The 26,123-nt window shown below is 47.1% G+C and overlaps 2 protein-coding genes across 9 annotated transcripts in view; one reads left to right on the top strand and one right to left on the bottom strand.

The window, feature by feature from the left end:
• The window catches only part of POFUT1 (protein O-fucosyltransferase 1), a 32,522-nt gene extending 21,169 nt beyond the window's left edge, over positions 1-11,353 (bottom strand). For 5 of the 7 annotated variants that reach the window (XR_012500594.1, XR_012500595.1, XR_012500596.1 and 2 more), the window contains exons 1-4: positions 11,118-11,350; positions 9,381-9,502; positions 5,798-5,980; positions 4,541-4,653 (exon numbers count right to left, since the gene is read on the bottom strand). Coding sequence is in view for 2 of the 7 variants with exons in the window: in XM_045521053.2 (XP_045377009.2) it covers positions 4,541-4,653; positions 5,798-5,980; positions 9,381-9,502; positions 11,118-11,250 (551 nt within the window). In the remaining 5 variants the exon portion in view is untranslated. Of the gene's footprint in view, positions 1-4,540; positions 4,654-5,797; positions 5,981-9,380; positions 9,503-11,117 lie in introns of all 7 variants that reach the window. The other 2 variants (XR_012500597.1, XM_074347121.1) reach the window with 2 other exon arrangements.
• A 48-nt stretch (positions 11,354-11,401) lies between these two features.
• PLAGL2 (PLAG1 like zinc finger 2) lies at positions 11,402-25,168 on the top strand. 2 transcript variants are annotated; one of them, XM_074347118.1, is made up of 3 exons: positions 11,402-11,550; positions 16,704-17,076; positions 20,019-25,168. In XM_074347118.1, exons 2-3 carry the CDS (start codon positions 16,817-16,819, stop codon positions 21,247-21,249), a joined length of 1,491 nt encoding a protein of 496 aa, XP_074203219.1. In that variant the 5' UTR covers positions 11,402-11,550; positions 16,704-16,816; the 3' UTR covers positions 21,250-25,168. The 2 variants fall into 2 exon arrangements, with proteins under 2 accessions (XP_074203219.1, XP_074203220.1); XM_074347119.1 differs by lacking the exon at positions 16,704-17,076 and having other exon boundaries at positions 11,433-11,550.
• The last annotated feature ends 955 nt before the right edge of the window (positions 25,169-26,123 follow it).

The raw sequence follows: 26,123 nt of genomic DNA, 5'->3' as shown, positions 1-26,123 counted from the left end.
GCTGTCCCAGTGTGACATTAGCTCTGACCTGACAAGCAGCAAGAGGTCAGGATGGATGTGCTCATTTGCTCCCAATGAGGGAGGAGAGTGTTGTTTGGAGAGAAAGTGGGGAATAAGGGTCTTGTTTGGAAAGAAAGCTTGACCAGCTCCATCTGTTCACATCCCTGACTGTTCACCCTAGGCCAGGCCCTTAGCCTGGTCACTGTCCAACTGAAGGCATGCTCTCCTGCTGCTGCATGCAGTGAACCTCTGGGGTTCTTCACCACTGCACCTACTCTACTGAGCCCCACTACCAAGCTGGTGTTTTTATATGCACAGCATCTACCTGTGTGCCCAGTATATATCAGTGGATAGACACTATGCTGAGTGCAGAGGATGCAGCAACACAAACATGGCAGAATCTTGCTTTCAACGTCCCTGCCACGAAGAACTTCCTTCCCCTCTAGCTCTTTGCATGGCTGGCTCCTTCTCATCCTTCAGGTCTCAGCCCTGCCAATTACATGTCACCCGTTCATGTCCTCTTGGGGAGGCTGCAGCCTGGGAAGACAATAAGCCATGTGTTCAAATACCTATTACCTTCATGCCAAGAGAATGGTTCAGCACGATGGTCCACAGCCTTTCAACAGTAAATGTGTAATAAAGGTCTGCTGACTTAAACCTCAATCAGGGCAAAGCTAGAAGGATCCTCAGAAATCACTTAGTAGGGAAGAAATACTTCTTATCCTCTTCTCCTAGAACTGAATTTTCAGCTGGATATACAGCAGCCCAAAATAAAGACATTTTGCAGTACTTCTCACAGCTAGGTATGGCCACATGCCTAAGTACTAGCCAATGAGCTGTAAGCAAGCTATAAAGAAGGCTTCTTAAAAAGGTGAGGATATGTGTGCTTTTCTTCTGACCCTTTTTATCCCTTCAGCTGCCTGGGGCAAGGATGTAATGGCTAAAGCTTCATCAGTCATCTTGGCCCATGAGGTGACACTGAGGATAAAAGCCAGTACTGGGATGGATGAGCAGAGATGGGAGCCTGATTTCTAATGACACAATGGAACTGACATTCAGTTCTGGGTTGCATACCCCAGTCCTTTTTTACTTAAGAAAACAATAAACTTCTTTTTTATTAATTGCTCTTATTTGGGGTTTTCTGTTACATGTAGCCTAAACTAAACTTGATACACCTAGACCTGTGGCCATGAAAATTTTTAACTGATATACAAGAGGGTTACTGGTTGAAGGCAGTGGGGAGGGATGAATCCCTCCACCTTGGCCCCCAATGCCACCCCCATGGCACTATAAGAGCTTCTCCAGAATCTAAAACTCATTGTGGGGGTGGTTATAGCTCAGTGGTAGAATGCATGCTTAGTATGCACAAGGTCCCAGGTTCAATCCTAATTGAAAAAAAAAAGAACTCTAAAACTCAAAGAACAGTTTGAGAACAACCGATCTTGCTCAGCCCTTGCATTTTATAGATGGAATACTGCGGCGAGAAAAGGGAAGCAATCTGCAGAGTCACACAGGGAGCCAGGGAAGAGCTTAACCCCTTCTAATGCCATTCTCCCTACACTCATGCCCCTGCTCCCAAAAGACAATTTCCTACAGCAAGCAAGTATCCACTATTTTAGAAAACGTCTAAAATATATACACTTTCAAACCCATCTCTGCAAAGCATTCAGTCCTCTTATCAGATCACTTCACCAGGGCCCACAAAGCTGTGCATGGTCTGACCCCTGCCCACTTCTCCAATCTCCTGTCCCATGTAGCAGATTAATTCGAGTCTCTTTCCACTGAGTGGGCTGTATGTTCCCTCCCAATAACATTTTGCAGAAGTGATATTGTCCCAGTTGCCAGGCCCAGGCTTTAGGGAGCCGGCAGCTTCCACCTTCTGTCTCTTGGAACACTCACTCCCTGGCTACACCCTCTCAGAACCTGGCTGCCATGCTGGCAGAAGTCCAAGCCACATAGAGAGGTCAAGAGTACACTTGCCAGCCAGCTACCCAAGCTGAGCTTCCAGATGACAGCCAGCACCACCTGCCAGCCATGAGGGGTCCCTCTTGGACATGCAGCCCAGTCGAGCCTTCAGATGACTCTAGTCCCAACCGACTGCTGACTGCCGCCACGTGAAACCACAAGCGAGAAGTGCCCAGCTAACCCAAGTATCCATCCACAGATGAAGGGATAAACAAAATATGGTCTATACATACAATGGACTATTTACCAGCCTTAAAAGGTCTAAAATTTTGATGCATGCTACAACACTGAAGATATTATGCTAAGTGAAATAAGCCAGACACAAAAAGACAAATATTGTATGATTACCCCTATACAAAGAACCTAGAATAAGCAAATTCAGAGACAGAAAAGTAGAATAGAGGCTGGGGAAGGGGAATTGTGAGTCATTGTTTAATGAGTGGCACAGAGTTTCTCTTTGGGGTGATGAAAAATTTCTGGAGAGGGACAGTGGTGACGGTTATGCAACATTGTAAATATACTGACTGCCGCTGAACTGTACACTTAAAAAGTGGTTAAAATAAATAAATAATTCACACACACTCCATTGGCATGAATACACACATACCAGTAATCATTTTTTTAATCTCATATTTTTACATGTTTAGAACTGATCCTGCCAGCAATATCTACTAACCTAATAAATATTAATTACTCTTCAGAAGATAGTTAATTACTCAATTACAAACTATATATAACATTTCAGTTTAAGTTATGTACAAGTATGTATGTATATGTATAAAAATATATACACATTTTAAAGGGTGGGAGTATATACATCAAAGCTTTAACAGTTTTTTGGCAGGTTGGTGAGATTATAAGTAAATTTTTTTTGCTTCTTTATTAAAAAATTAAAAAAAACACCAAATGGGGTAGGATCCTAAAGAGTATTCATTCTAAGAAATCAGATGTTTAATATGGATCAAAGAAAAAAGAAAATGGAAAAACAAAAAAAAGAAAGACCTGCCCTGCTAAGCCCAGTCAACCTACAGAATGCTGAGAGATAATACTAAATTATTGTTGAGCCACTGAGTCTTAGAAGTCCTAACTAGAGCCTGATGATGCTGGCACCATGATCTTGGATGTTCCAGCCTCCAGAACTGTGAGAAGTAGATGTCTGCTATATTCCCAGTCTGTGTTATTTTGTTACAGCAGCCTGAGCCAACAAAGACCAGGTCTCTGTCCACCACTCACACATCATTAGTTTATGTCCTTCACAGCACTATGTCTCCTGGAACTATCATATGTAAAAGTTTATTCATCATTTCCCCTGTTAGACTCAGCTCCATCAGGGCAGGGGCCTTATCTGCTTTATTCTTGCCTGTATCCCCAGCATCCACACCAGTCCTAAACACTCAGGAGGTGCTTCTTAAATATGCATGGAAGGAAGGAAGGAACGAGTGAAAGGATGCAGCTGCCCAGGTGGCCCTAATTCTCTCAAACTACCTCCAGGGACCTCATCTTCCCTACTAGTCTTCCTTTCCCAAAAGTGCAGCTGCAAGGCACAAACTTTCCCAAGCCCTCACACAATTCGAATGGAAATTGATCATAATACTCACTTCGTGAAATTTCTCAAAAGCTTAAATAAAGCATGTGAATAATAATAACAGGTACCACTGGTTTGCCTCCAACTATGTGCCATCTGTTTTCTACACTAGAAGGCAGATGCCACAGTGCTCCTTCCATCAAACCAAGGAGGAAACTCAGGCCAGACAGCTGAAGTGGCTCACTCAGGGCCATCTGAGGTAGAGGCAGGGCTGGGTGCGAGCTCAGGGCTGTCTCATCCTGAGCCTATGCTCGTTCCTCTGCATCAGTCTATTTTTGGCTTACTAAACGCCAAGTTCATAAGCTCCCAACCCAAGTCTGACTTCTAAGCCCATGCTCTTTCTTGCCACAATAGCATCAAGAGCAAGTGTTCTATGTTAGTGTCATCATCATAACTAGACTGTAGCTAGCTGAAGGCTGAGACTAGGTCTTCCTCACTTCTATATATTACCTCTGGCCTTTGAGCACTATGTCTCATACGTGACAGACACTATAAATATTTCACAGCCTGTGCCTATGCCCTGCTAACCTACTTTTTTTTTTTTTTAATAAAATAGGGCTTATTGGAGCACCATTAATAAAGCACATCCAATTATTATCAGGATGACATCATTCCTCAGCCTGCACCTGAAGCTGTTCTTCTCTAGAAGCTGCTTCCAATTTTCACCTTGTGAAGGGGAAGGTAACAGGGGAGTGATTCTCACGCCTAGAGGAGGAAATAGACTCCTGTGACTGCACAATATTCTTTTTATGACATCCTTTATCGGCTGATAAACTCTTGCTCAACCTCGTGGCAGGTCAACGTCCCACCATGTCAGGCGTTGAGATGGGAACAGATCACACACGATCCCAAGTTCAAAAGACAGAACAGCCACACCTCTGGTCTCACACATCAGGGTGTGGTAGAGGGGGAGAGGGCCAGGGAGTTGCTGAATGCCCATGGGCCCCACAACCCTCACTTAAACCCAACAACGCTGCCCCCTCCAAGTACCTCTGGATCCACTGGTCTTTGTAGGAGGCGCTGAAGGAAATGCCTGCAAAAAGCTCAGACTTGTTGAAACTCACATGAAACTGATCCCAAAACGGGCCAAAGGGGTTTCCTTCCTGTAGAAAGAGAGAAGTCAAAGGCTTACTGAGGGGGAGGGAAAGCCAGTGGGGGATGGGGCCAAGGAATTGTGTTGGGGGAACCCTGGAAGATTTGACTCAGGCTAAAATACTCTCATATGGTGGCCCAGTAGGAATGTCACTTCATGTAATTCCTGGGCTGGGGGCTAAGGAAGGCTGCTCAGCTTCGTCTGGTTTCCATCAGGAAGTGTTCACCAGTGTCTAAAGGAATCTTTCCTGCTCACATGCCATATCACACTGACTCTGCAGCACTGGTGGAGGTCTGAGGAGGATTTGGGTCCATGCACTAAGTGAGAGCTTCAAGAGACTTTCAAGACCAGCTAATCTAATGCCTTTATTTTCAAGATGGAAATCAGGGCCCAAAGAAGGTAAGACATTTGCCCAAGCTCACACAGCAAGTGAGGGCAATGTTGGGGCTGTAAGCGAGATCTTTCTCAAATTTCATGGCCACTCCAACCACTCTCCCAGACTTTTGCACAAGCACTGATATATTAGGGATTATCTTAGTCCGAAAGTACCAGAAACTTACAAACTTCTACTGACTAAATATAATAGCTTCTCATTTATCTGCTGAGAAGCAAGAAAGTATACAAGTTAGGAGGGTGGACAATGGAGTCATATTACCACAACTTTTTTGCTATATGATTTGGGGGCAAAACATTGAACCTCTCTTTGTTGCACTCAGTGTCCTCTCTATAAAATGGGGATATTAACAGTACTTTCCTCACAGAGCAGTTTAAGGATTAAGTGGGTAAATATGTGGAAAGTTCTTAACATGGTACCTGGCACGTAGTAAGTGCTACGTGAGTATTAGTTATTATTACTGATGTGGAACTTTATAGTTTACAAGCATTCTTACACCAGACCCTCATGATACTTTATGAGCGAGACAGAGCAGGGACTGGGATCTTTATTTTGTAGGTAGAAATAAAGGTGCAGAGGAAGCAACGTCCTCTGGCCAAAGTGACACCACTGACAAATGCCAGAAATGGGATTTAAGTCCCCATCTTTCTATTCTCAGGCCTTCTGGGGCCTTCCCCCATATCCTGCCATGACACAGTGTCTCAGAGGCCTAGAGGGCCTGGAACGGGCAGAAAGGGCCCCCCCAACCCACAAGACCCACCTTCATGGGGCATGTCTTCTTATCTAGGCTTCGTTGGGCTGCCACCTCAAAGCAGTATGCCACCCGCCTCTCAGGGGGCCAGTGGGTGGGTGCTAGCTTCTCCATGAAGTCCTCCAGGCTGATGACCCGATGGTAGGCCTGGAGGGGCTCCAGCTTGAAGTACTTCTGGTAGGACACATGGAGCTACAGGAAAAGAGGGAAAAGGAGAGGTGGCTGTTTCAAACACACTGATTAAAACCATACACTCTAAGACCCAGGCAGCTTGGACTACATGCCAATGAAAAACTTTTGGCAAAAGACACCAAGTCAGGACAGAAGCTGGGAGAAGACATCTGTAAACTAAAGAACATATAGAAATATCCCTCCTGTTCAAAAATGCCTGCTGATCTATAAGAAAAAAGACAAATGATGCAAGAGAAAATATGGGCAAAGGAGAGGAGTGAACAACTCACAGCAAAGAAAACCCAAAGAGCACTCAAAAGATGTGCAGGCTCACCGGTAATTAGGAAGAAGCACATTACAATGACAAGACACCACTTCTTATGCATAAGACCAGCAAGAATTTAAAAGCTTAACTCTAATTGTTGAAAAGGATGTGGGAAAATGGGCATTTTCCCAACATTAGTAGAAGTATACATTTTTGGAACAACTAATTTAGAATGTAATCCCTTACAACATCTGGTAGAATTTTAAATGCTCCTTCTACCTCTAGGCATTTGCTCTTGAGAAGTCCTTGTGCTTCATACGAGGAGATAGATACAAGGATGCCCAGTGCCACAGTGGGCGCAGTACAGGAAAGAACTTGGAAGGAGTCACATCAAAGACACTAAATCCATGATGGTGGATTCCCTCTGTGGGTGGGCAGAGGGACTAGGATTAGCCTGGAGCCAAGAGTGAGTTTATCTTTTAACGACTATCTGTAACCTTCAACTTCTTTTATTAACAAGAAAAGATGAAGCAAAGCTGAGAAAATGTTAAATGATTATCATTGCTAATGGTGGATACACGGATGGTAATTGTATTAATCTCTGTATTTTTCTAGACTTAAGAAAATTTCTTAGAACACCATGAAATAAAATTTAAACTTTATCCTGTAGGTCAGAGTTCCCAAGCATGTTCCACTAGTTCAGGTGGGTAAAGGGTTCTGCAATAAAAAGGCTCCAGAAATAAACAGGTCTGGGAAATGCTATGCTAAGCAGCTTTTTTTTTACTACAGGATTTCTCAGGGCCTTTAATATGTTAATGGTATTTTGAATCTCCAAATTTGGGGGGATGAGGAATTGAGAATATAATTTCCCAAACTTAACCACCGCACCCCTCCTGCATGAGCCATTGGTGAGAACCTTAAACTATTAGCAACGAGGTCTTGCTGAAGGATTTTAAGCAGAAATAACATGAGACTTGCTTTTTCAAAAGATCACTCTGGTGGCAGAAGAGAGAATGTACTGATGGTAAGATAAGAAGAGGGAGAGGAATTAGGAGACTACTGCAATGGTCCTTTGATGCGTTCAGGTATTTGTTCAACATGTATTTTTAAGAATCTCCCATAAGTCTGAAAGATGAGAAAGCATGGACAGATTAGAAAATGTAAAAGAAGGTGAAACAGAGAGTAAAGGGAGGCATTCTAGGTTCTGGCTTGGTATCCAGGTGAATGCAGGTGACATAAACCAAGGCTGGAAATACAGGAAGTAACATAGGTTTGAGGGGAAAGATTCCAACTTCAGTTCTGGCTTTGTGAACTTGAGATATCTGTGGAACAACCAAGTAGACTTCAAGGGCCTAGGAGTTAGAAACACTAGGCCTGTGGTCAGAGGAGAGCCCGAGCCATACGGGAATTTGGGCGCTATGTGGAGAATAATGAAAGCCACAGACTCAACAAAGATTTATAGCAAAGCAAATAATGGTAGTAAAAACAACTAATATTATTACCGAGTGCTGAGTTAGTGCCTGGTGCTATACTCATCGTGTTTCATGGACTTGACCATCTAATTGTAAGAGGCAGGAATATAACCATCTCCAGTTTACTTATGAAGAAATCTGGGTGGACAGAATCTAGATAACTCACCTGAGGTCACACAGCTAATAAGCAAACAGAAAGAGGAGACACACCAACGTTTAAACAGTGGGTGGAGAGAGAGGAGCCCCTGATACAGCACAGAGAGGAAAATGCTGAGAGGTCAGGCTGAAGCAGGGACAGGCTGTGTCTTGGAAGCCAGGGGAGGGGGGAAGTTCAGGAAGGAGACAGGCCCATGGGGTCAGATGCCACTGAGAGGTCAGCTGAGATAAAGACTGAGAAATGACCCCTGGATTTGGCAATTCTGAGATACCTGGTGACCTCTGTGAGAACAGTCCCCATGGGGAAGGGGAGCCCAATTGGAGTGGGTTGAGTAACCTGCAGAAAGCAAGAAGTGGAGACTCTGCACAGACTCCAAGTTGAGAAGGCAAGACAACGAAGGCAAGCCAGCCAGAGGGAGAGGAAGAGGCCATGTCTAAACTTCAACTGTGAGTGTAAAAATATCAGAACATCAACCTGGTTCCTGGTTACTGAGGACTTTCTATGTCCTAAGCATCATACACTCACGGGCTCAGTTGATCCTAAGAGGGAGGCATACAACGTTCAGGGCATGCCACAGTCACTAACTCACTAAGGGAGGTGGCAACAAGTATTGCCAGACTATTTCAAAGACGAGGAAACTGAGGCACAAAGAGGTCAAGCAGCCTGCCCAGGCTATAGGGTTAGTAAGTAGCCAGGCCAGGCTATGATCTCAGGTACTCTGGTTTTTAACTTCTGTTAAAAACCTCTCTAAATACAAGCATACATAGAAAAAAAAAATAAAACCTATGCAGAGAAAAGGCTGTAAGAATGAAGTAGTGTTCTGTACATACTAAATATAATTTTTTTAAAGTTTATTAAAAAAACTTTCAAAGTCAATTCATTAAATGTTAATTCAGTTTCTACTACTAGACCCCTGGAGTTACAGTGGGAACAGAGACTGGCACAGGACCCATGGAAGACACAAAGAATACACGAGAAACTAGAGGGTGCTGAGCATCACCATACTAAAGGGGCCCCCGATGAGGTGAGAGGCAGTGCTGGTGCCAGACTGCTTGGGTTTGTGCCTTAGACATGTTATTAACTAACTTGTGCCTCAGTTTCTCCTTCAAAACTACTAATAGCACCCATCACTTTTGACCAATGGGTGGGACCAACCAGGCCTGGAAATGGAGCCTTGAGGTTGAGGTCACAGGCTCTGGAGTCAGGCAGACATGGGCCTGAATTCCAGCCTACTACCCACAAGCTGTGTGAGCTTGGGTAAGTTACCTAACCTCTCTAAACCCATTTCCTCACAGGTATACAATGAGAGGGAAAAGAGCTAATCCTCATGCAGTGCTCAGAAATAGGGCCTGGCCGACAGCAGATGCTGAGTAAACCTTAGCCAGTTAGCCAGGGAAGACAGTTCTGGGTGGGGGACAAGGCAAACTCAGAAGCATGGGAGATAAAGCCTACAGAAGGACTTGGGGTCAAGCAGAGGTGAGCAGGACTGGGGAAAGGTGGACAGGGACCAAAAGCGATGGTACTCACATTGGTGAAGGGAGGCTTGTGATGCTGGTACTCAATCCAAGGAGGTACAGCCAGGGTGCGGTTCAACAGCTTTGCAAATGCCAGGGAGCCCAAGAAATGATCAGCCTGGTTTCCAAAGCGCCCTGGATGGTATATTGCAGGTGAAGTGAGGCCTGGGGCATCTGAGGCTTGGGGCATGCAAGGCTCAGAAAGGATGTGGAGCCAGGGGTGGGGAGGGCCAGGACACCCAGGAGAGCCAGGGGAGCTGGCAGCATGGGATCAAGTCTGGACTCCTGGGTCTGAATATCAAGGCCCTTCAGGCCATGCCCCTTCTGCCTCAGCCACTTGAGGTTCCTTGCTGTTTCCTAAACATGCTCTATACTTCCCACCTCCACCCCATGCCTTTGTTCTTGCTGTTCCATTAGCGAAGAGTGCCCTTCAACCTCTATTTCCTCTCACCTGCACATGAAGGGGGAACTCTGATGCCTCACTCACCGGGATCCTTTCACTACCCCTTCGCCATATTCAGTCTCCCTCCTCTGCCTCCCATCTTGGATTTGAGTTACTTGTGGTTCTTCCCTCTTCCTAGAATATCCTTTCCCACTTCCTGGCCTTTGTACCGGTTGTTTCCTCAGCCTGTGAATGCCTCAAGTGCAAGGACCCTCTCTGATTCTTTTTATTATCCCCAGCATGGCATCTGTTCACTCATTCCACAAATACTGTGGAGAGGCCACAATGTGTCAGGTTCTCTGCTAGGTACTGGGATATAGGAGTGAGCAAGGAGGACAAGGTCTCTGTCTTCAAGGCATTCGCAGTCCAGCCAGGGAGACATTAAACATACAAATAAATAGTGATAAATTTTGATAAGTTCCAGAGAGAAATGGAAAAAGTTTAGTGATGCAGAACAATGAGGAGGAGATTATTTGGGCTGAGGTCAGGGAAGTCCTTTCTCGTGATATTTAAGCTGTGGGCTGAGGATGGGAAGGCACTGGTCCAGCAGAAGGGAAGAGGAGGGTGTCCGAGGCAGAGGGAATAGCACAGGCTGCAGAACAGGATAACTGCCTGCAGCTGGAGGGGCTGGGGAGAAGGGAGTGGTGAGACAATGGGCAGAGGGCCAAACCATCATGCTCAGCAGCCTGGAAGAGTTTAAGAAGGAATGACTTTAACAATGATATTCCATCTAAATTTCACCCCTCAACTAGCTTTTAGATTCTCCCTTATCCTGCTCTATTTTTCCCCCATAGCACTCATCCTCTTCTAAGATACTATGAAATTACTTATTTTTATGTTTAGCTTTTATTGTCTGTCTCTCCCAACTAAAATGAAAGCTCTACAAGTGCGTGTAGCGTTGTGTCTTATCCTGCATCCTCACAGTAGAAAACAGGGCTGGGCATAGAGTAGGTGCCCTATAAATAATTGTTGAATGAATTAAAGAATTGCCCAGAGCTAGCGATGGGTCAGTGACATAAAGTCCTGCCTGACCCACTAACACCATTTACCGGAGTTAGGGCTGGCTTAGAACTTGCGCAAGACACATAACCTCTCCCGGCCTCAGTTTTCTCATCTGCCAAATGGAAAGTTGGACACAGAGGCCCTTCAGTGTCTTTGCAACTGGGGTAGAGAGGCAAGGGGCAGGCCTTGTCCCGCGCTGGGGTCCTTTTCTGGACCTGTCAAGGCGTCTCTAGTGCCTCAGAGGAGTGGCTTCGTCTCTCCGGGCCTCAGTTTCCCCATTTAAGCAGAGGGCTCGGGAGGCCTTACCCATGCATGGGCAGTAGAGCAGGTAACCGGCCGGGTCCCAGGAGCCCGCCGACAGCCCCGGAAGCTGCAGAAGCAGCAGCAGGAGAGACACACGCGGCAGCAAGGGCGACGATGCCCACTCGGCAGCGCCCATATCGGTTCCGGAGCGCGCGCGCGCGCCGCAGCGCGGAGGCGGAGAGTGGACTGGAGTGAGCGTCCGCCCCGCTCCCGGCGGTCCCCGCGCGCCGCCCGCGCGCCGCCCCGGCCGCTCTAGCCGACAGGCGGGCGGGACCATAGAGAGTCCGCGGCACCGCCCCCTCCACGGCCCGAGCCCCTGCTCGCGCGGCTCCCACAATGCACCGCACAATGGCCCGACCGCCGCCACTACCGGGGCCTGAGCGGGCCTGGCGGAGCCCGAGCGCGGCCCGGCCCGCAGCGCGGGGCCCTGAGCGCGGTGAGTGCCGGCGAGGGCCCCGGGGGACGGCAGGGAGCGGGGCGGGAGGCAGTCTCGCTGCGCCCGCGCGCCCGGCACCTGGAGCGGCGGCTCCCCTCATCGCGGGCCGCTCGGCGCGGTCGCCCACACCCCCGACCCGAGGCCCCCTCAGCGCCAACTCGGGCTCAGATAGGCCCCAGGGTGACGAAAACTTCCCGACCCCAATACCTGGGTCTGGGGGACCCGAAGAAATCCCACTGGCCCTTCCCTTCCGAGACCTGGAGACGCAACCCTGAGGGTCCCCCACTCCCGATCCCCAGCCTCCCTGGAGACCCAGATAACGCGCTGCAGACCTTACCAGGGACCCGGGTCTGGGGGACGCAGATAAGCTGCACCTGCTCCCTCCCCTCAGACACGCCTACCCGGACCCACATAACCCCCTTCCCTGCTCCTAATAGTCCGCTTCTTCCCCTCTGTTTCATTTTCTAGAACTACATAACCTCTTTTGAGACTTCCTCCAAATATTTGGTTCTAGGGAACACAAGTGAGCCCTACCCGTAGTACCCTCCTCTGCGATTTTACTCCCAAACCCTAGACAGCTTCCACACAGTACCATTTTGAGACTCTGAAATTCAGGGAATTAGTTTCTGACTCTCTTCAGCCCCTGGAATCCTCCAACCCTTGTAATCTTCCCCCCACATCTTTGCCAGGGGGTCTCTAAGAGACCCAGATAACTTGATTGCTCCTCCCTCCCTCCTATCCCTGAGACCTCCTCCAGACTTCTTGAATTTCTGTCCCTGGTCCGGCAGCCATCCACCCCCAGCCTTCCCAGCCCCAGGGGCACTTAACCTTTCCCCCTACGCGAGGCGGTGGTCTAGAAACTGCCCAGGAGCTAGGCTCCTCCCTGCAAATCCTATCCCAGGCTATGCCCCCAACTTGTTGGGGGAAAGAGACCTGTAAAGTGCAGGATAAGGAGACCTCGGGTATGGGAATTTGTTGGTGCCTTCACCTACAAGTGTACCTGTCTCCTGGCTTGTGTGTGTTTCCCCACCTGTCTCCCTGGGACTCTGAAAGTGTCAGGCCTTGGGTTTCTAACCCTACCACCCAGGGTGAGGCCACCAGGTTGGGGTTGGGGGTCTAACCAGGTTGGGGTTGGGGGTCTAACCAGGTTTCCTCTTCGTGAAAATGGGCCTATAGTGAGTTGCTGCCATTTGCTCAAGGCCTCCTCAGGAGTGGGAGGCGGCGGGAACCAGAGGAAATAGTGCATCAAAGGGACTCCAAAGAGGGCCCATCTACGCTAACAGAGGAACTAGCAGCCTGAGAGTAAATCCAACCCCTGTTAATCCTGTTTGATGTCTCTTGGAATGATGCAAGTCATTGAGACTCTCCAGCTTCCCTGTAATTTAATTCTCCCACCACTCGGGAGTGTGTGAGAGAGTGAGGGGGGCAGCTATTCCTATTCCCCCCTTTCCTTCTGCTTTCCAGCCAGTCAGTGTGTCTTTTGGATTTGTTTTTGGTGCCCAGGTCAGGACCTTTTTTTTTTTTTTTAAATCTCTAAGTCTATTTATAATTTCCCAGTTGCTATTTTGGGTTCTGCTTAGGAGGAGATTCTGTCCACTCCAAGGAAAGTTCCTGGGTGTGTTTCCTCTTCGGCAGGTGTTGAATTGAGTTCTTCAGATCCCCAAGTAGCTCTTGGGCAGGAGGGATAAAAGCTATTTTAGGGTAGTCACTGAAGTGGAGCTGTTAATCCTCTGTGGGTCTCTCTAGTTAAGAACACTTAGAGATTAACCCTTTCCTGGCTGCAGGGGGGCTATTTCTCAAGTTTTGGGGGGAGGTTTGGGAGAATTCAACTGTGGCAGCAGAAGGTGGGAACATGCAACTCAACACAAAGGCAAAGATAATAGGTGCCTTTTGTTGGGTACTTAGAGCAAGCCAAGCCCTGTGCTGAGCGCTTTGCATACCTGACTAGAATAATCCTTATAACAAGCCTGTGAGGTAAGTATTTTTAGTTTTACAGATGAGGAAACAGGCTAATAATGGAGAAAGAACGCAGTTTCTATAGAGATGATGTAACACCATAAAAACTATAGTTTCATCAGAGGCATCGTGGCACACAGCAGAAGACAGACAGACGGGGGAGCAATTTGTCTCCTTTCAGCTTCCAAAGAGGGCCATACAGAGTTTTTAGTAGGCATTTGTATTGGGGGTATGGAGCCTTAATAAAAAAAGAGACTCCTAAAGTAAGAGAACACTGGCCCAGGATATGGTTGGTGCTGGAGTAAGCTAAAGTAGAGGGACTGGCCGGGGGGATTTGCTGAGGGTTAATTGTGAGGGAAAAGGAGAAGGCTGCATTCTGGGGAGATGTTGAGAAGGGAAGGAAACTCTGAAGCTTGAGAAGTAACATTAAGGGAAAGAAAAAAAAGTATTACTCAGGCCCTTTGTAGAGAACAGACACAATTTAGATCTCAGAGACAGCACTGCTTGTATTCACACATTTTGTCGGATATTTCAAAAATACTGCTTCACTGAATCTTCCATGAGAATTTTACAGGTAAGAGAAATAAATCTCTATTTTAGAAATTGAGGAAACCAAGGTTCAGAGAAACAAAGTAACCTGCCCGTGGTTTCTCAGACAGTAAGTGGCAGCTCTTTCTGTTAGCAAGTCCAAGGTTCTTTCCACAATACCTCCCTCTTCAGATCAGGTGCCAGAAGGAATCTTAGGATGAAAATATAGCAAGTTATACCAGTAACTGGGAGGGATTGATTGTGTTTGTTTTATGGGAACAGGTTCTGTCAGCTTCTAGAGTTGTTAAGGTTAGAATGTGAGACCAGAAGAGCAGCTTTGAAAGAGAAGCAGAATTCTTTCACAGTTTTGCTGAAGAAAAAGTCTGAAGGAATAGGCCTTGGAATAATGTAGGAGAGGCCCTGGAATCTTCCTGGATAAGAGGAGTTTGCAGACAAAGGACAGAGGGAGAGAAACTAGATTCCCAAAAGGGTCCCTAAGGTAACACCACAGCCACAGCCCCATTAAATGCAGATCAAGGCAAGCACATGGCTGCTGCCTTCCTCCTTTGGTTCTATCAGCACAGCCTCATGAGCCCTTCTTAGCCACCACCAGCCTCTTTCCTAGAAGCCCATTACTCACTCTTTCAGTAGCAGCATACTAAACTGCTGTGTCTTGTTTGTGCTTGTTCAGGAGAATAGATGAGGTGGATGTGTGGGAGGTGGGGGATGTACTGCTCTCTTTCTGAGTTTGTGTGGAATTTCCAGGGCTAGGCTCCCCTATCACAGCAGCCAGATTGATGCAGCTTGCATCCCTCTGGCTGCCATTCCCAACTTCCCAGAGCCTGAGGTGCATGATTTCAGATACCAAGGGGGAACAGAATTTGACTTTGAAGGTAGGGGAAATTCCCTCCAAACTAGGTGTTCAAATTTGTGCTCGCTCTCAACCCAGTTCCAAGCTGCCTGGTAATCACTGGTATTATAAACAGGTAATTCCACCCTTTCGAAGAAGGAGGGGACTTAAACAATGAAAGCCAGACGTCAGAGGCCTTTGAGGTTTATCATGCAGCAGGCAACTATGCCATGATGACTCGAAGACTCAAGTGGAACTAGTTTTTAGTGCTAGCATGTGACTCGTGCAAAATGCAGCCACCTTTGTGCAGCTCTTTCTAGGCAAATCTCCATTTGTGATGGGGAAATGTTTATCATATTACATTGCAGTGTTTCTTCAACAAGAGGAATGGTTCCTGAACAGGACATAGCTCATGTTGATGATGAGCAAAGCTCTCTCGGGCGTGAACCCGCTGATCCCATCATCTCGTTCAGGGCCAGCCTGTTGGTTGAATGGTCACTGTAAGCAGCAGGTGCTAATGAGCTGAGCAAGCATTCTTTGGCCCACAGCTAGTTTGTGTGGTTGGAGCCCTCCCTAGATTCTCGTGGACAATCCCCAGATACCCGCTTTGCTCCCTTTACATGGAAAAGCCTCATGACCACATTTTGGCATGACCTCTTCAAAGGAAATCCCCCTGTTGTAGCAAGTTGCATTGCGGTTCGTAATCTGTGATGTTCTTGTGAGTGTGAACATGGGTCTGTTGTCCCCCTTTTGAGAATCATTATGGTAACGCCCATCCTCTCTTCCTCTGAGTTGATGTCAGGCAAGAAGTTGTATCACCTTTGCTCCATCCACCCTCCCTCTCCCAATCCAAGAGAAAGGATCAGACTTCAAGATATTGGCTCCCAACTTTGGAATCCAGTTTAAACCAGAACTTCCTGAGCATGTTAGCCTATGAGAAACAACCTGCATTTAATGACTAATTTACTCATCTAAAAGAAAGTTGAAAGTCCTTTTCTAAATGCTAGGTGTATGGAGATGAAAGAGATATGATATGAACTCTCAAAGAATCAGAGTTTGGTGGTGGAGCCTATGTTCTAACGCAAGTGTGTTACCTGCTCATCATGGAGAGATGAAGTATGAGGGTCTGTAGGAGGGGCCACTCAACACCTTAAGTGCTGGATGGGCTTTCGTTAGAGAAGTGTGGCCTGAGCCCTGAGCCCAAGAGACCCAGAGTAGTGGTGGAGGGCAGGGTGGGACCAGTACTGGTTTAGTAGAAATGCTGAGTCTGCAGCTGCCTTCTCAGACAGAACCTCTTGATGCTGATGCACTGCTAAGAAACACATCTGGCGCAGGGGCTGACTTTGCAGGGTGTCAATTTCCTAAGAAAAGGCTGCTTCTCCCTTCTCTTCTGTTTCCTTTTGGGCATTTTATTGCTCCTTAACACTTCTATGAGGAGAAGGTAGGGTAAACAAGAGGAGGAGGAGGTGCTGCTATCTCTAAATTTAGTAGAAATGATGTAAAAGTAAAGTTAGAAGGTAAAGTTTGGAGTTTAGGGCTTTTATTTCCTCTGATTAGCCTGTTTCCTATACTAGGTGCCCAGCCTTCTCCTGAATGCTCTATATTTATTATCTCATGTAATCCTCAAAGCATCCTTATGTTTTAGGAGATTATTAAGCCCATTTTGTAAATGGGGAAACAGCTCGAGAAGTAAGTAACTGGCTAAAAGTCACATGGCTGCTAAGTGGAAGGGCTGGGGTGGAATGGGGATCTGTCTGCCTCCAGAGCCCATGTTTTCATGGTATTGGGCTCCCTAACACCAGGTGTTCTGATGTTTCAGGTGAAGAGATTGTTTTCTGAAGGCTGCGTTGGAGGCTGTGACAGAGCAGAGAGCCCTGTGGAGCTGATGGGGAGGCTTTCTCAATAACATGGCCCTTCGCCATTAGCCTTGCCATGACCACATTTTTCACCAGCGTCCCCCCCTGGATTCAAGATGCAAAGCAGGAGGAGGAAGTGGGCTGGAAACTAGTTCCCAGGCCTCGGGGCCGGGAGGCGGAGAGTCAAGTGAAGTGCCAATGTGAAATCTCGGTGACACCTTTCTCAAATGGGGAGAAGCTGAGGCCTCACAGCCTCCCCCATCCAGAGCAGAGACCGTATAGCTGCCCTCAGCTGCACTGTGGCAAGGCTTTTGCCTCCAAGTACAAGCTGTATAGGTAGGTGACACTCCCATACCTCTCCCTGCCCTGAGGTTCCCAGAGGATAAAGCCAGAGAGACTCCACCGAGTGTGGGGCTTTTTCTGTGGCAGAAGAATAGAGGTTAATTTGTCCCATAAGTGTACTCTGAACGCCAACCATTTGAGGTCACTCAGTAGAAATAATGGTGGTATTTTTTATTGAAACATCAGAATCTGATGGGTACAATATCAGACAATCATGAACAAACTAGATTGAATCTTTTTTTCAGTACAGGCGTACGTCATCTTTATTGCGCTTTGTAGATACTATGTTTTGTTGTTTGTTTTTTTTTACAAATTGAAGGTTTGTGGCAACTCTGAGTCAAGGAAGTTGGCCTGGTTTTCCAGCAGCATTTGCTCATTTCATTACTCTGTCAGATTTTGGTGATTCTCACAGTATTTTAAACCCTCCACCAACAAAAAGATTATGGTTTACTGAAGGCTCAGATAATGGTTAGCATTTTTTAGCAATAAAGTACTTTTTAATTAAGTTTTATGCAGTTTTTTTAAGACATAATCCTGTTACACACTTAATAGACCACAGTATAGTGTAAATATAACTTACATGCATTGGGAAACCAAACAATTCATGTGACTTGTTTTATTGTGATACTCACTTTATTGCAGTGGTCTGAACTGAACCCACAGTATCTCTGAGGTATGCCTGTCCTACTTTTCCCCACCTGTGTCAGGTAATGGTGAGAATATTAGCCAGAAATTAGAAGCGGTCTTAGAAGTTTAGAAGGAAAAGGAGACCCTCTGGTGCAATCTGTAAATTTTAAAGTGCAGGCTAAGCGTGGAGAAGTATCTTACCCAAGGTCATATAGCTTCTTAGGTCCTGCAGTGCCTCTTCTACTGAACCAACCTGCCACTTAGATGATTACTTAGGTCTCTGTAGAGTCCCTAGTGTCCTCTGAGTTAGAGACTTTCCTGAAACTTAAAAGCCCAGGAACCCCTACTTTGAAGGGAGGGGGGCCTGCTCAGAAGTAACCTTGATTTTATCCTTGCCTTTCCATTAGAAGAACATGAACATGCCCTTTACCAATGAGATAGATTGCCTGATGCACAGTCATTCGTCTCTCAACTAGGATTTATTGAGCTCCTGCTTCATACCAGGCACAGTGTTCAGTGCTAGGGACAGATGAGTGAGCCAGACAGATGGGAGTGCTGGCCCTCCTGAGTTTACTGTCTTAACAGCAGAGACAGACATCAAACAAGTAACTACATGAACAAGGTGACCACAGAAAGCCTCAGTTCCTTGTCTGGAAAACAGTTGATAGGAAGGAACTAAAATGGGTACCAAACAGGGTAGTGTGTGACCAGGATTGCCCTCATGACAGTTCTGTGGTTCTCAGGAATGCTTTGATTTTGTGTGCTCCTGTGTTTTAGGAGGATTCCAGTTGGGGTTGTCCTCTTAGACTTTCTTGGTGACAGTCTGAGTGTCAGTAGGAGGCTGCAGGAAAGGTCCTGGTCCAGGAGACAGGCGCTTCTGACCACTCCAAGTCACTGTGATTTTAGGCGAATTAATAAACCTCTTTGGGCTTTGGTTTCCTCACCTGCAAAATGGGGGAAATGGACTGTGGATCACTCAGCATCTCCCTCTCATATATTACGTCAGTTATGTCACAAGAGATTAATAGTAACTCTCATAGGTATGAGCACTCACACATAGCATGAGGGTAATGGGTACGATTCTACCCTCCAGGTAGAAAGGATCACTGGGTACTGTGCTAGAGACAGCAGTGACATACCTGAGTGAACCCAGGTTTCAGGAAGGTCTGTGTTTAAATTTAGCCTCTGCCATTTACTGACTGGTTGGGGTGGGGGGCTGCTCTTAAGAACAAGGTTGATGACACAGCTCACACAGGGCTTGCAAACAGTGGGACCCCAAAGTCTTGTTGAGTTGATTCTGAATGTACTGTGGAGCTCTGGATTGCAATTCCTGGGTTCTGAGCTGTTTTCTAGTCAGATAAGAGCAGGTAAACCAAGGGACACTGAGGTGCCATATTATGAAAACATTTTTTTAAATGTTGCCACTTTACATGACAAACAGTTTAAACGGTTCACATGGACATGCAGTGAAAAATGAATTGTCACACTTAGCCACCGTTCTCCACAAAGGCAGCCAGCAGGATCAGTTTCTTGCACATCCTTGCTGAGACATTCAGACGTGTATTCCCTTCCCTTTTTATTTTCACAGGGGATTATATTACACTATCCTGAACTTCCTTTTTTGAGTTGGCTCTCTATATCTTGGGAGATTGTTTCAGATCAGGAAGTTAGATATATTCCGCTTTCCCTTTATTGTATCATTTAAATTTTTTTAAATAAATTTTTTTGCAAAGGAAATACACTTATGTAATTCAAAATTCAAAAGTTACCAAAAGGTATACAATGAAAATTCTCCATCACACCCATAAAAGCTGCCCATTTCTTCTCCCCATAGGCAGCTAGTGTTGTCAGTTTCTTGTGTGTCCTTCCAGAAATAGTTTAAGCACATAACAAGCAAACATACATATATCTTTCCTCTTTTCATGCATAGTACCGTTCTGTACACGTTAGTCTGTCTCATACCTTTTTCCACTTACTATATCTTAGGAGCTTGTTACCTGTGTTGCATGTAAAGCTGTCTTATTTTTTTAAAAGCTAAGTCATTTTATGGACTTAGAGTAATTTATTTAACCAGTTCCCTATTAATGGACATTTAGGTTGTTCCTGATTTTTTTGCTAGTAAAATCAATGCTGCAAAGAAGCAGTACATATGTGATTTGCAGGTGTGTGAGGATATCTTGGTATTCCATTCCACTGCATGGCTTTACCATAATTTTTGTGTTTAGTTCCCTGTTAATGGACAACTCAGTTGTCTGGCCAGCCCATGTGATCTCCTTTCTTTCTCCTCTATCCTCTACCTTTACTTCCAGGCACATGGCCACCCACTCAGCCCAGAAACCCCACCAGTGCATGTACTGTGATAAGATGTTTCACCGCAAGGACCATCTGCGGAACCACCTGCAGACCCACGACCCCAACAAAGAGGCCCTCCACTGTTCTGAGTGCGGTAAGAATTACAATACAAAGCTGGGCTACCGGCGCCACCTGGCCATGCATGCTGCCAGCAGTGGTGACCTCAGCTGCAAGGTGTGCCTGCAGACCTTCGAGAGTACCCAGGCCCTGCTAGAGCACCTGAAGGCCCACTCACGCCGGGTAGCAGGCGGTGCCAAAGAGAAGAAGCACCCCTGTGACCACTGTGACCGGCGGTTCTATACTCGTAAGGATGTGCGGCGGCACCTGGTGGTACACACAGGCCGGAAGGACTTCTTGTGCCAGTACTGTGCCCAGAGATTTGGCCGCAAAGACCACCTGACACGTCATGTCAAGAAGAGCCACTCGCAGGAGCTGCTCAAAATCAAGACAGAGCCAGTGGACATGTTAGGCCTACTCAGCTGCAGCTCCACAGTCAACGTTAAGGAAGAGCTGAGCCCTGTGCTGTGCATGGCCTCTCGGGACGTGATGGGGGCCAAGGCCTTCCCTGGCATGTTGCCCATGGGCATGTATGGTGCCCACATCCCCACCATGCCCAGTGCGGGCGTGCCACACTCCCTGGTGCACAACACGCTGCCCATGGGTATGAGCTACCCTCTGGAATCTTCACCTATCTCTTCCCCAGCTCAGCTTCCTCCAAAATACCAGCTTGGATCTACCTCATACTTGCCCGACAAATTGCCCAAAGTGGAGGTGGATAGTTTTCTGGCGGAGCTTCCTGGAAGCCTGTCTCTCTCATCCGCTGAACCCCAGCCCGCCTCACCTCAGCCGGCGGCAGCTGCGGCCCTCCTAGATGAAGCACTGCTCACCAAGAGCCCCGCCAACCTCTCTGAGGCCCTCTGCGCTGCTAATGTGGACTTCTCCCATTTACTGGGCTTTCTTCCTCTCAACCTGCCCCCGTGTAACCCACCTGGGGCCACAGGAGGCTTGGTCATGGGCTACTCCCAGGCTGAGGCACAGCCCCTGCTCACCACTTTGCAAGCTCAGCCTCAGGATTCCCCAGGAGCTGGGGGACCACTGAACTTTGGGCCTCTGCACTCCTTGCCTCCTGTCTTCACCTCCGGCCTGAGCACCACCACCCTGCCTCGTTTCCACCAGGCATTCCAGTAGCCCCACGGAGGCCCTCAGCTCAGTCTTGGGCTCTATCAGGGAGCCTCGTACCCACCCCATCTGCATCCCCCATGAAGGCAGCTGAGCTTTCAGAGCTGGGTTCAAAAAGAAAAAATTCCAGTATCTGTATGGAGCACTTGGTTTGGGGGCTTGGGCTCCAGGATCAGTTCCAAGAGGAGCCTTGAGCCCCAGCCCCATGAAAAGATCTCATACAATAGGACTTCAGGTATTTTTACTTTTATTTTATTTTTTATCTGAATCGGGAGCCACACTTAGCCCTCTCCCTTTCCAAAGTGTCAGAACCTCCTTCCCTTTGGAGAAGGGAGAGGTCTCGGAGACACAGAGGGTTTTATTTTGGATGACCTCGAGAGAAATAGCCCAAGAAGCCCGCCTTCTGGTCCCAGCCTGCAGACCCCACAGCAGTTGGTCAGGCCCTTCTGCAGAGGGTCCATCGCCTGCTTCCAACCAACGGGCAGGAGAGGGCCTGTTCTTCCCCATCACCTCCATCCCTCCTGTCCTAACACCTCCATTTTCAGTCAGTGTTTTCCAGCAACGGTACCGTTTACACAGTCGCCTCAGACACACCATTTCACCTCCCTTGCTCAGCTGTTAGCCTTAGAATGATTGCAGTGAACATTGTTTACACACCGTGAATCCATTCCCACCAGTCCGTTCCAGTTGGCACCAGCCGGAACCATTTGGTACCTGGTGTTAACTGGAGTCCTGTTTACAAGGCGGAGTCGGGTCTTGCTGACTTATCTTCACTTGAGGTCACATTCTTCCCCTGTGGGGAAATAAACTGACTTTGGACTGCTTCAGTCTCTGCCATCTTCCGTGACTGTGTCTGTCCTGCCTTCCTCGGCAGTGTCCACTGGAGACGGGCGAGAAGATTGGAGCAGTTTTCTCACAGGTCTGCAATTCTGTTTTTCTCCAAGTACATCATGACCCCCTCACCCTCCTTTTTAACTGGAGAGGGCAAGAAATGAAAGGCATGCCTACTTGTATCACCCCTGCCCCATTTCCTAATCCCCACCCTAAACATCATGAGCTGTTAATTAGTCTTGGAAAGAGGGACTTGGGTCCTAGGCTGGTGTGGATAGCAAAGGAGAGCGCGTGAACCCCTCATTTGTCTCCTACCTGTCCCTTTTCCAGGAAGTTGTGGAGTTGTTGGAAGAAGAGTTTTCAGAAAGTAAGGACTGGGCAGATGGTTGAGTCCTAACCTGTGGGCATACGTCCTTCCTCGCATACCAGACTTTTTCCTTATCCACAGTGTTCCTCCTCTCCCACTTTGCAGTCCCCATGGACTCAGGGCCACTGTGCATAGGCTTCTCTGCTCTCCATCAAAGAACTTCCACCTTCCTCTTGTGGCCCCTCCGTTTTGCCCCCAGTACGGAGCAAGTTTTCTTGCAACATGATTAGTTCTCTTCTGACTTGTGGGGCTCCCTGCCATGGACAGCACAGCTCTTGCCCAGCTGAACCCCATCCCTGCTTCATCTCAGTTCTGCATGGGCTTCACTCTTCCCACTCGTCGAAGGGAGGCAGCTCAGGGACCACCAATGTGGGACCCTCTTGAGACACCCACTCTGATTCAGAAACACACTTCTACCTCTTTACTGTTAACTCCTACAGATGCAGCCAGTAGTTTCTAGGCACTTCTCAGTAGCTGCCTCTACTGGCTTCTCCACTAGGGTTTCAGGACAAACTACCAAGGAACTGCCTCAGCCTCCTCACAGTTCTCCCCCTCTCCCGCTTCCGTCTAGAAATCACTTTAGTTTATCATCAGGAACTGAGCAGGTCCAAGACCTAGGCTTCTGCTTCAGCCCAGGCCAGTACTCTTTCTTTGAGGTGAAAGCCTTAAAATGTAGCTCCCTGGCCCTTGATTGGAAGCAATGTGGAGTGAATAAACATGTTTTAATTTAGGCAGGCTAGCTTGGGATACCTTTAGAAAAAACCCACAAAACCAGATATAAAGATGTCTGGCAAGATTAGAATCAGACTAAGTGATTTACTTTCTAAAAATTCATTTCAGTGAGTCCCAGGGACTAATTAAGGTTTACTTTTAAAAGCGTCCACCTTGGTACGCAGTCACCTCCTGCATGCTGTGCATGTTATTGGGACTCTTGTATAGGAAATGGTGTGTGAGGATCCAAGCAGGCCTCAGTGCTGCCATTCTCCTTGTTGTCTCTGGTCTTCATCACTAGACCCAGCAACCTTCACCCACTCCCTGCCGCCTTCCTTGCACCTTTCGTTTTCAGAGGCAGTGGGCCTCTGGCCACAGACTATAAAGTCTTGGGCTTTTAGAGGACTCCTCTCCTCTTTGTCTGCTCTCTCCTGTCCCTTCCTTAAATTCTCCCCCTTTAGTGATTCTGGGAAACTCATAGGACAGGCAAAGCAACTATTTAAAACCTTGTAACTGGGGCCTTGCCCCTCCTCCCCTCCCCTTTCTTCCAACCTGTTCCTCCTCTCTTCCTTCAGTGCCCTCACCCTCTACAAGGAATTTTCCTATCACTGTGAACTTTGCTGGTGCAGAGGAATATCTGCCTTCACCTTTTATTTTTTGGACCAGGGCCACACAGCCATTTCTTGTAAACCTCCCTTCCCCAAATTAAAAAACAAACAAACAAAAAAAACAACAAAAAAAAGACCTTATTGGCCTGGTTGTTCAAAGGATAAGAGTAACTTTATCCGACGTTCAGTACCAAACCAACGTCAGTACCCTTACTGAGGCCGTGAGAGCCTAGGGATTTCTGTCCAGGACAGGAGCCGTGGCATGTTGGCAGAGACTCAACAGGGACCAGGAAAAGGGGTGATGTCCCCTTTCCCCACCACCTCCAACCTCTGTCAGCAATGAGCTGCCCTAAACAGTGGCAGGCATCTCCCCACTGCACAGTAGCTGGTCAGGGTGAGTGCAGTCCTAGGGGCCAGGGGGCAGCATGCCCAGCTGTGTCAGCTCAGAGGATCTGTGCACATCTTAAAGAGGTGAGAGGTAGGGAAAGGAACACCAATGAGTTTTTTCCTCAACCTTTTACAAATGGCATTTTGTTAATGGAAATCCGGGAAGCAGGTGTGATTACTTTTTTGCTCGTAGATATTGTCCTAAGTTGAAATCCTCCCACTCCCCTAAACTTTCCCCTAGTAACCCTTTAAATCCCTGAGCCCGTTTTTGGTAGCTGTTTTCTCCGCCCACCTCCACCTCCCCTCTTATCTAGGAGCTGTTTTTAAGCACGATTTTTTTTTTAACAGTTTATATTGTACAGGATCAATATTTTGCTTTTTAACAAGGATATTTATGTAATAAGAAAATTTGCCTTAGGCAGGTGATGGCCAGAAAAGTCCAGATTCCTCTGAGACCCCAACCTGGCCTCTCCTGGAGCTCTGAACCTGCTGTGGAAGGAATTGGCTGTGACCTCACCACTGGATGAGAAAAAGGGGTGTCCTGGTTCTGACAGGAGAAGGATCCACCATGATAATCTAGTGCCTCTGTGGAGGGGTTTGGAAGACGTATTCCAGTTCAGTTTCTTCAGGTGTAAGCTGACTTCCTTAGCTGATTTTCCCCATAATGCTCCTCTCCACCTATTAATAAATATTCGGCACTAGAACTGAAACACCATTTCTTCTCATACACCTCCCTCCCTCCCAGTGGTTAAGGCTTTGGAGCCACTCTTTCGTAATGCCAGATTATTTAAAGAGAGAAAAATACAAGACAGAAACCTTCTAGCACTTTGTAAACACAGTGAATAACCTCTTGGAGTATTTTTGGCTTTATATAAAACAAGGTTTTTAATTGTAAAATATAAGTGCCATTAGAAAATGCACAGGGCCTATCTTTGTTAAAGTAGATTTTTCAATGTTTTACAGAATTACATTTTCAAAAAAAGTTTTTATAATGAAGTTGTTTATTAAAAACTTCTGAATGATGTGTTTGGAAGTTGTGAACCTGTTTGATTGGGAAGGGGTTGGAGAAAGCCTGAGGGAGAATTGGAATCTCCAGCTATCTTTAGCATCCAAGGGCATGGTGAGTGGAGGGCAGACAGTAATAACCCTTCACATTAGCACCTACAAACTTTGTACTTTGAAATGAAAGATCTTTGAGGTAAGTGGTATCATACCATCACTTAATAATCTTGGATGCAAGAGTCAGAAAAATCAAATTGGGTTAATCAGTGAAATTTCATGTAACTGAAAATGCCATATGAGTGCAGTCTTGAGGTTAGGATTGTCCCAGCAACACCAACATGGTTAGCCTCAGCATTCCTGTTTCTCGCTGCCCTATCTTGTGCAGTTGTGACTTCATCCTCAGGCTCTACAAGGTGGCTTGTCCCCTTATGTAGGACTAGAATGCTGCCATGATTCCAGACCTGTCATTCTCACACAGTGCTGACCAGGAATGGAAGGGCACCCTTTCGAGGCTCTCTAAGGAGAGGGGAGTCCTTTATTCACAGAAGCTGCAGTAAGCATCTTATGTCTCATTGGCCTTGATAGGGTCCTATACCATCCTAAAACCGGTCACTAAGCCAGTGATGACAAAGCTGAGACGTGTCTCAAAGGAAATTAGGGGTACTGTTAGGACGTGGAATGAATGTTGGTTGTCCAAGAAAAAAATGTCATCCACTACCAAAGGCATACACCTGGCAAGTGATAGACCTGACCTTGCCCACACTTGTGTCTACCTGTTTGGTTCAGCCTGCTGAAAGGCTGACATGGCTTCACCTGACGTTTGCTTGGCCAGTCTCCAGCGAAGGTAGTCATCGCTGTTCTGGGCCTCATCCCTTGTGCTGAGATCCTCCTGTCCAGATCTCAGACTGAATTTGCTTTTCTGTGGTCTGGAGCCAGTGTCCATAGTCATGCAGTGCAAATCACTCCAGAGTCCAGCC

Source organism: Camelus bactrianus, chromosome 19, assembly GCF_048773025.1.
Source record: "Camelus bactrianus isolate YW-2024 breed Bactrian camel chromosome 19, ASM4877302v1, whole genome shotgun sequence".
Lineage (NCBI taxonomy): Eukaryota > Metazoa > Chordata > Mammalia > Artiodactyla > Camelidae > Camelus > Camelus bactrianus.
Note: the sequence above shows the minus strand (reverse complement) of the source record. Positions and strands in the feature narration are given on the sequence as shown.

Excerpts from the sequence above, each read along its gene's own strand:
- PLAGL2 (XM_074347118.1), top strand. The coding sequence starts at position 16,817 with ATGACCACATTTTTCACCAGCGTCCCCCCCTGGATTCAAGATGCAAAG. Across the intron at positions 17,077-20,018 it reads TCCAAGTACAAGCTGTATAG|GCACATGGCCACCCACTCAG; the intron begins GTAGGTGACACT and ends CTTTACTTCCAG.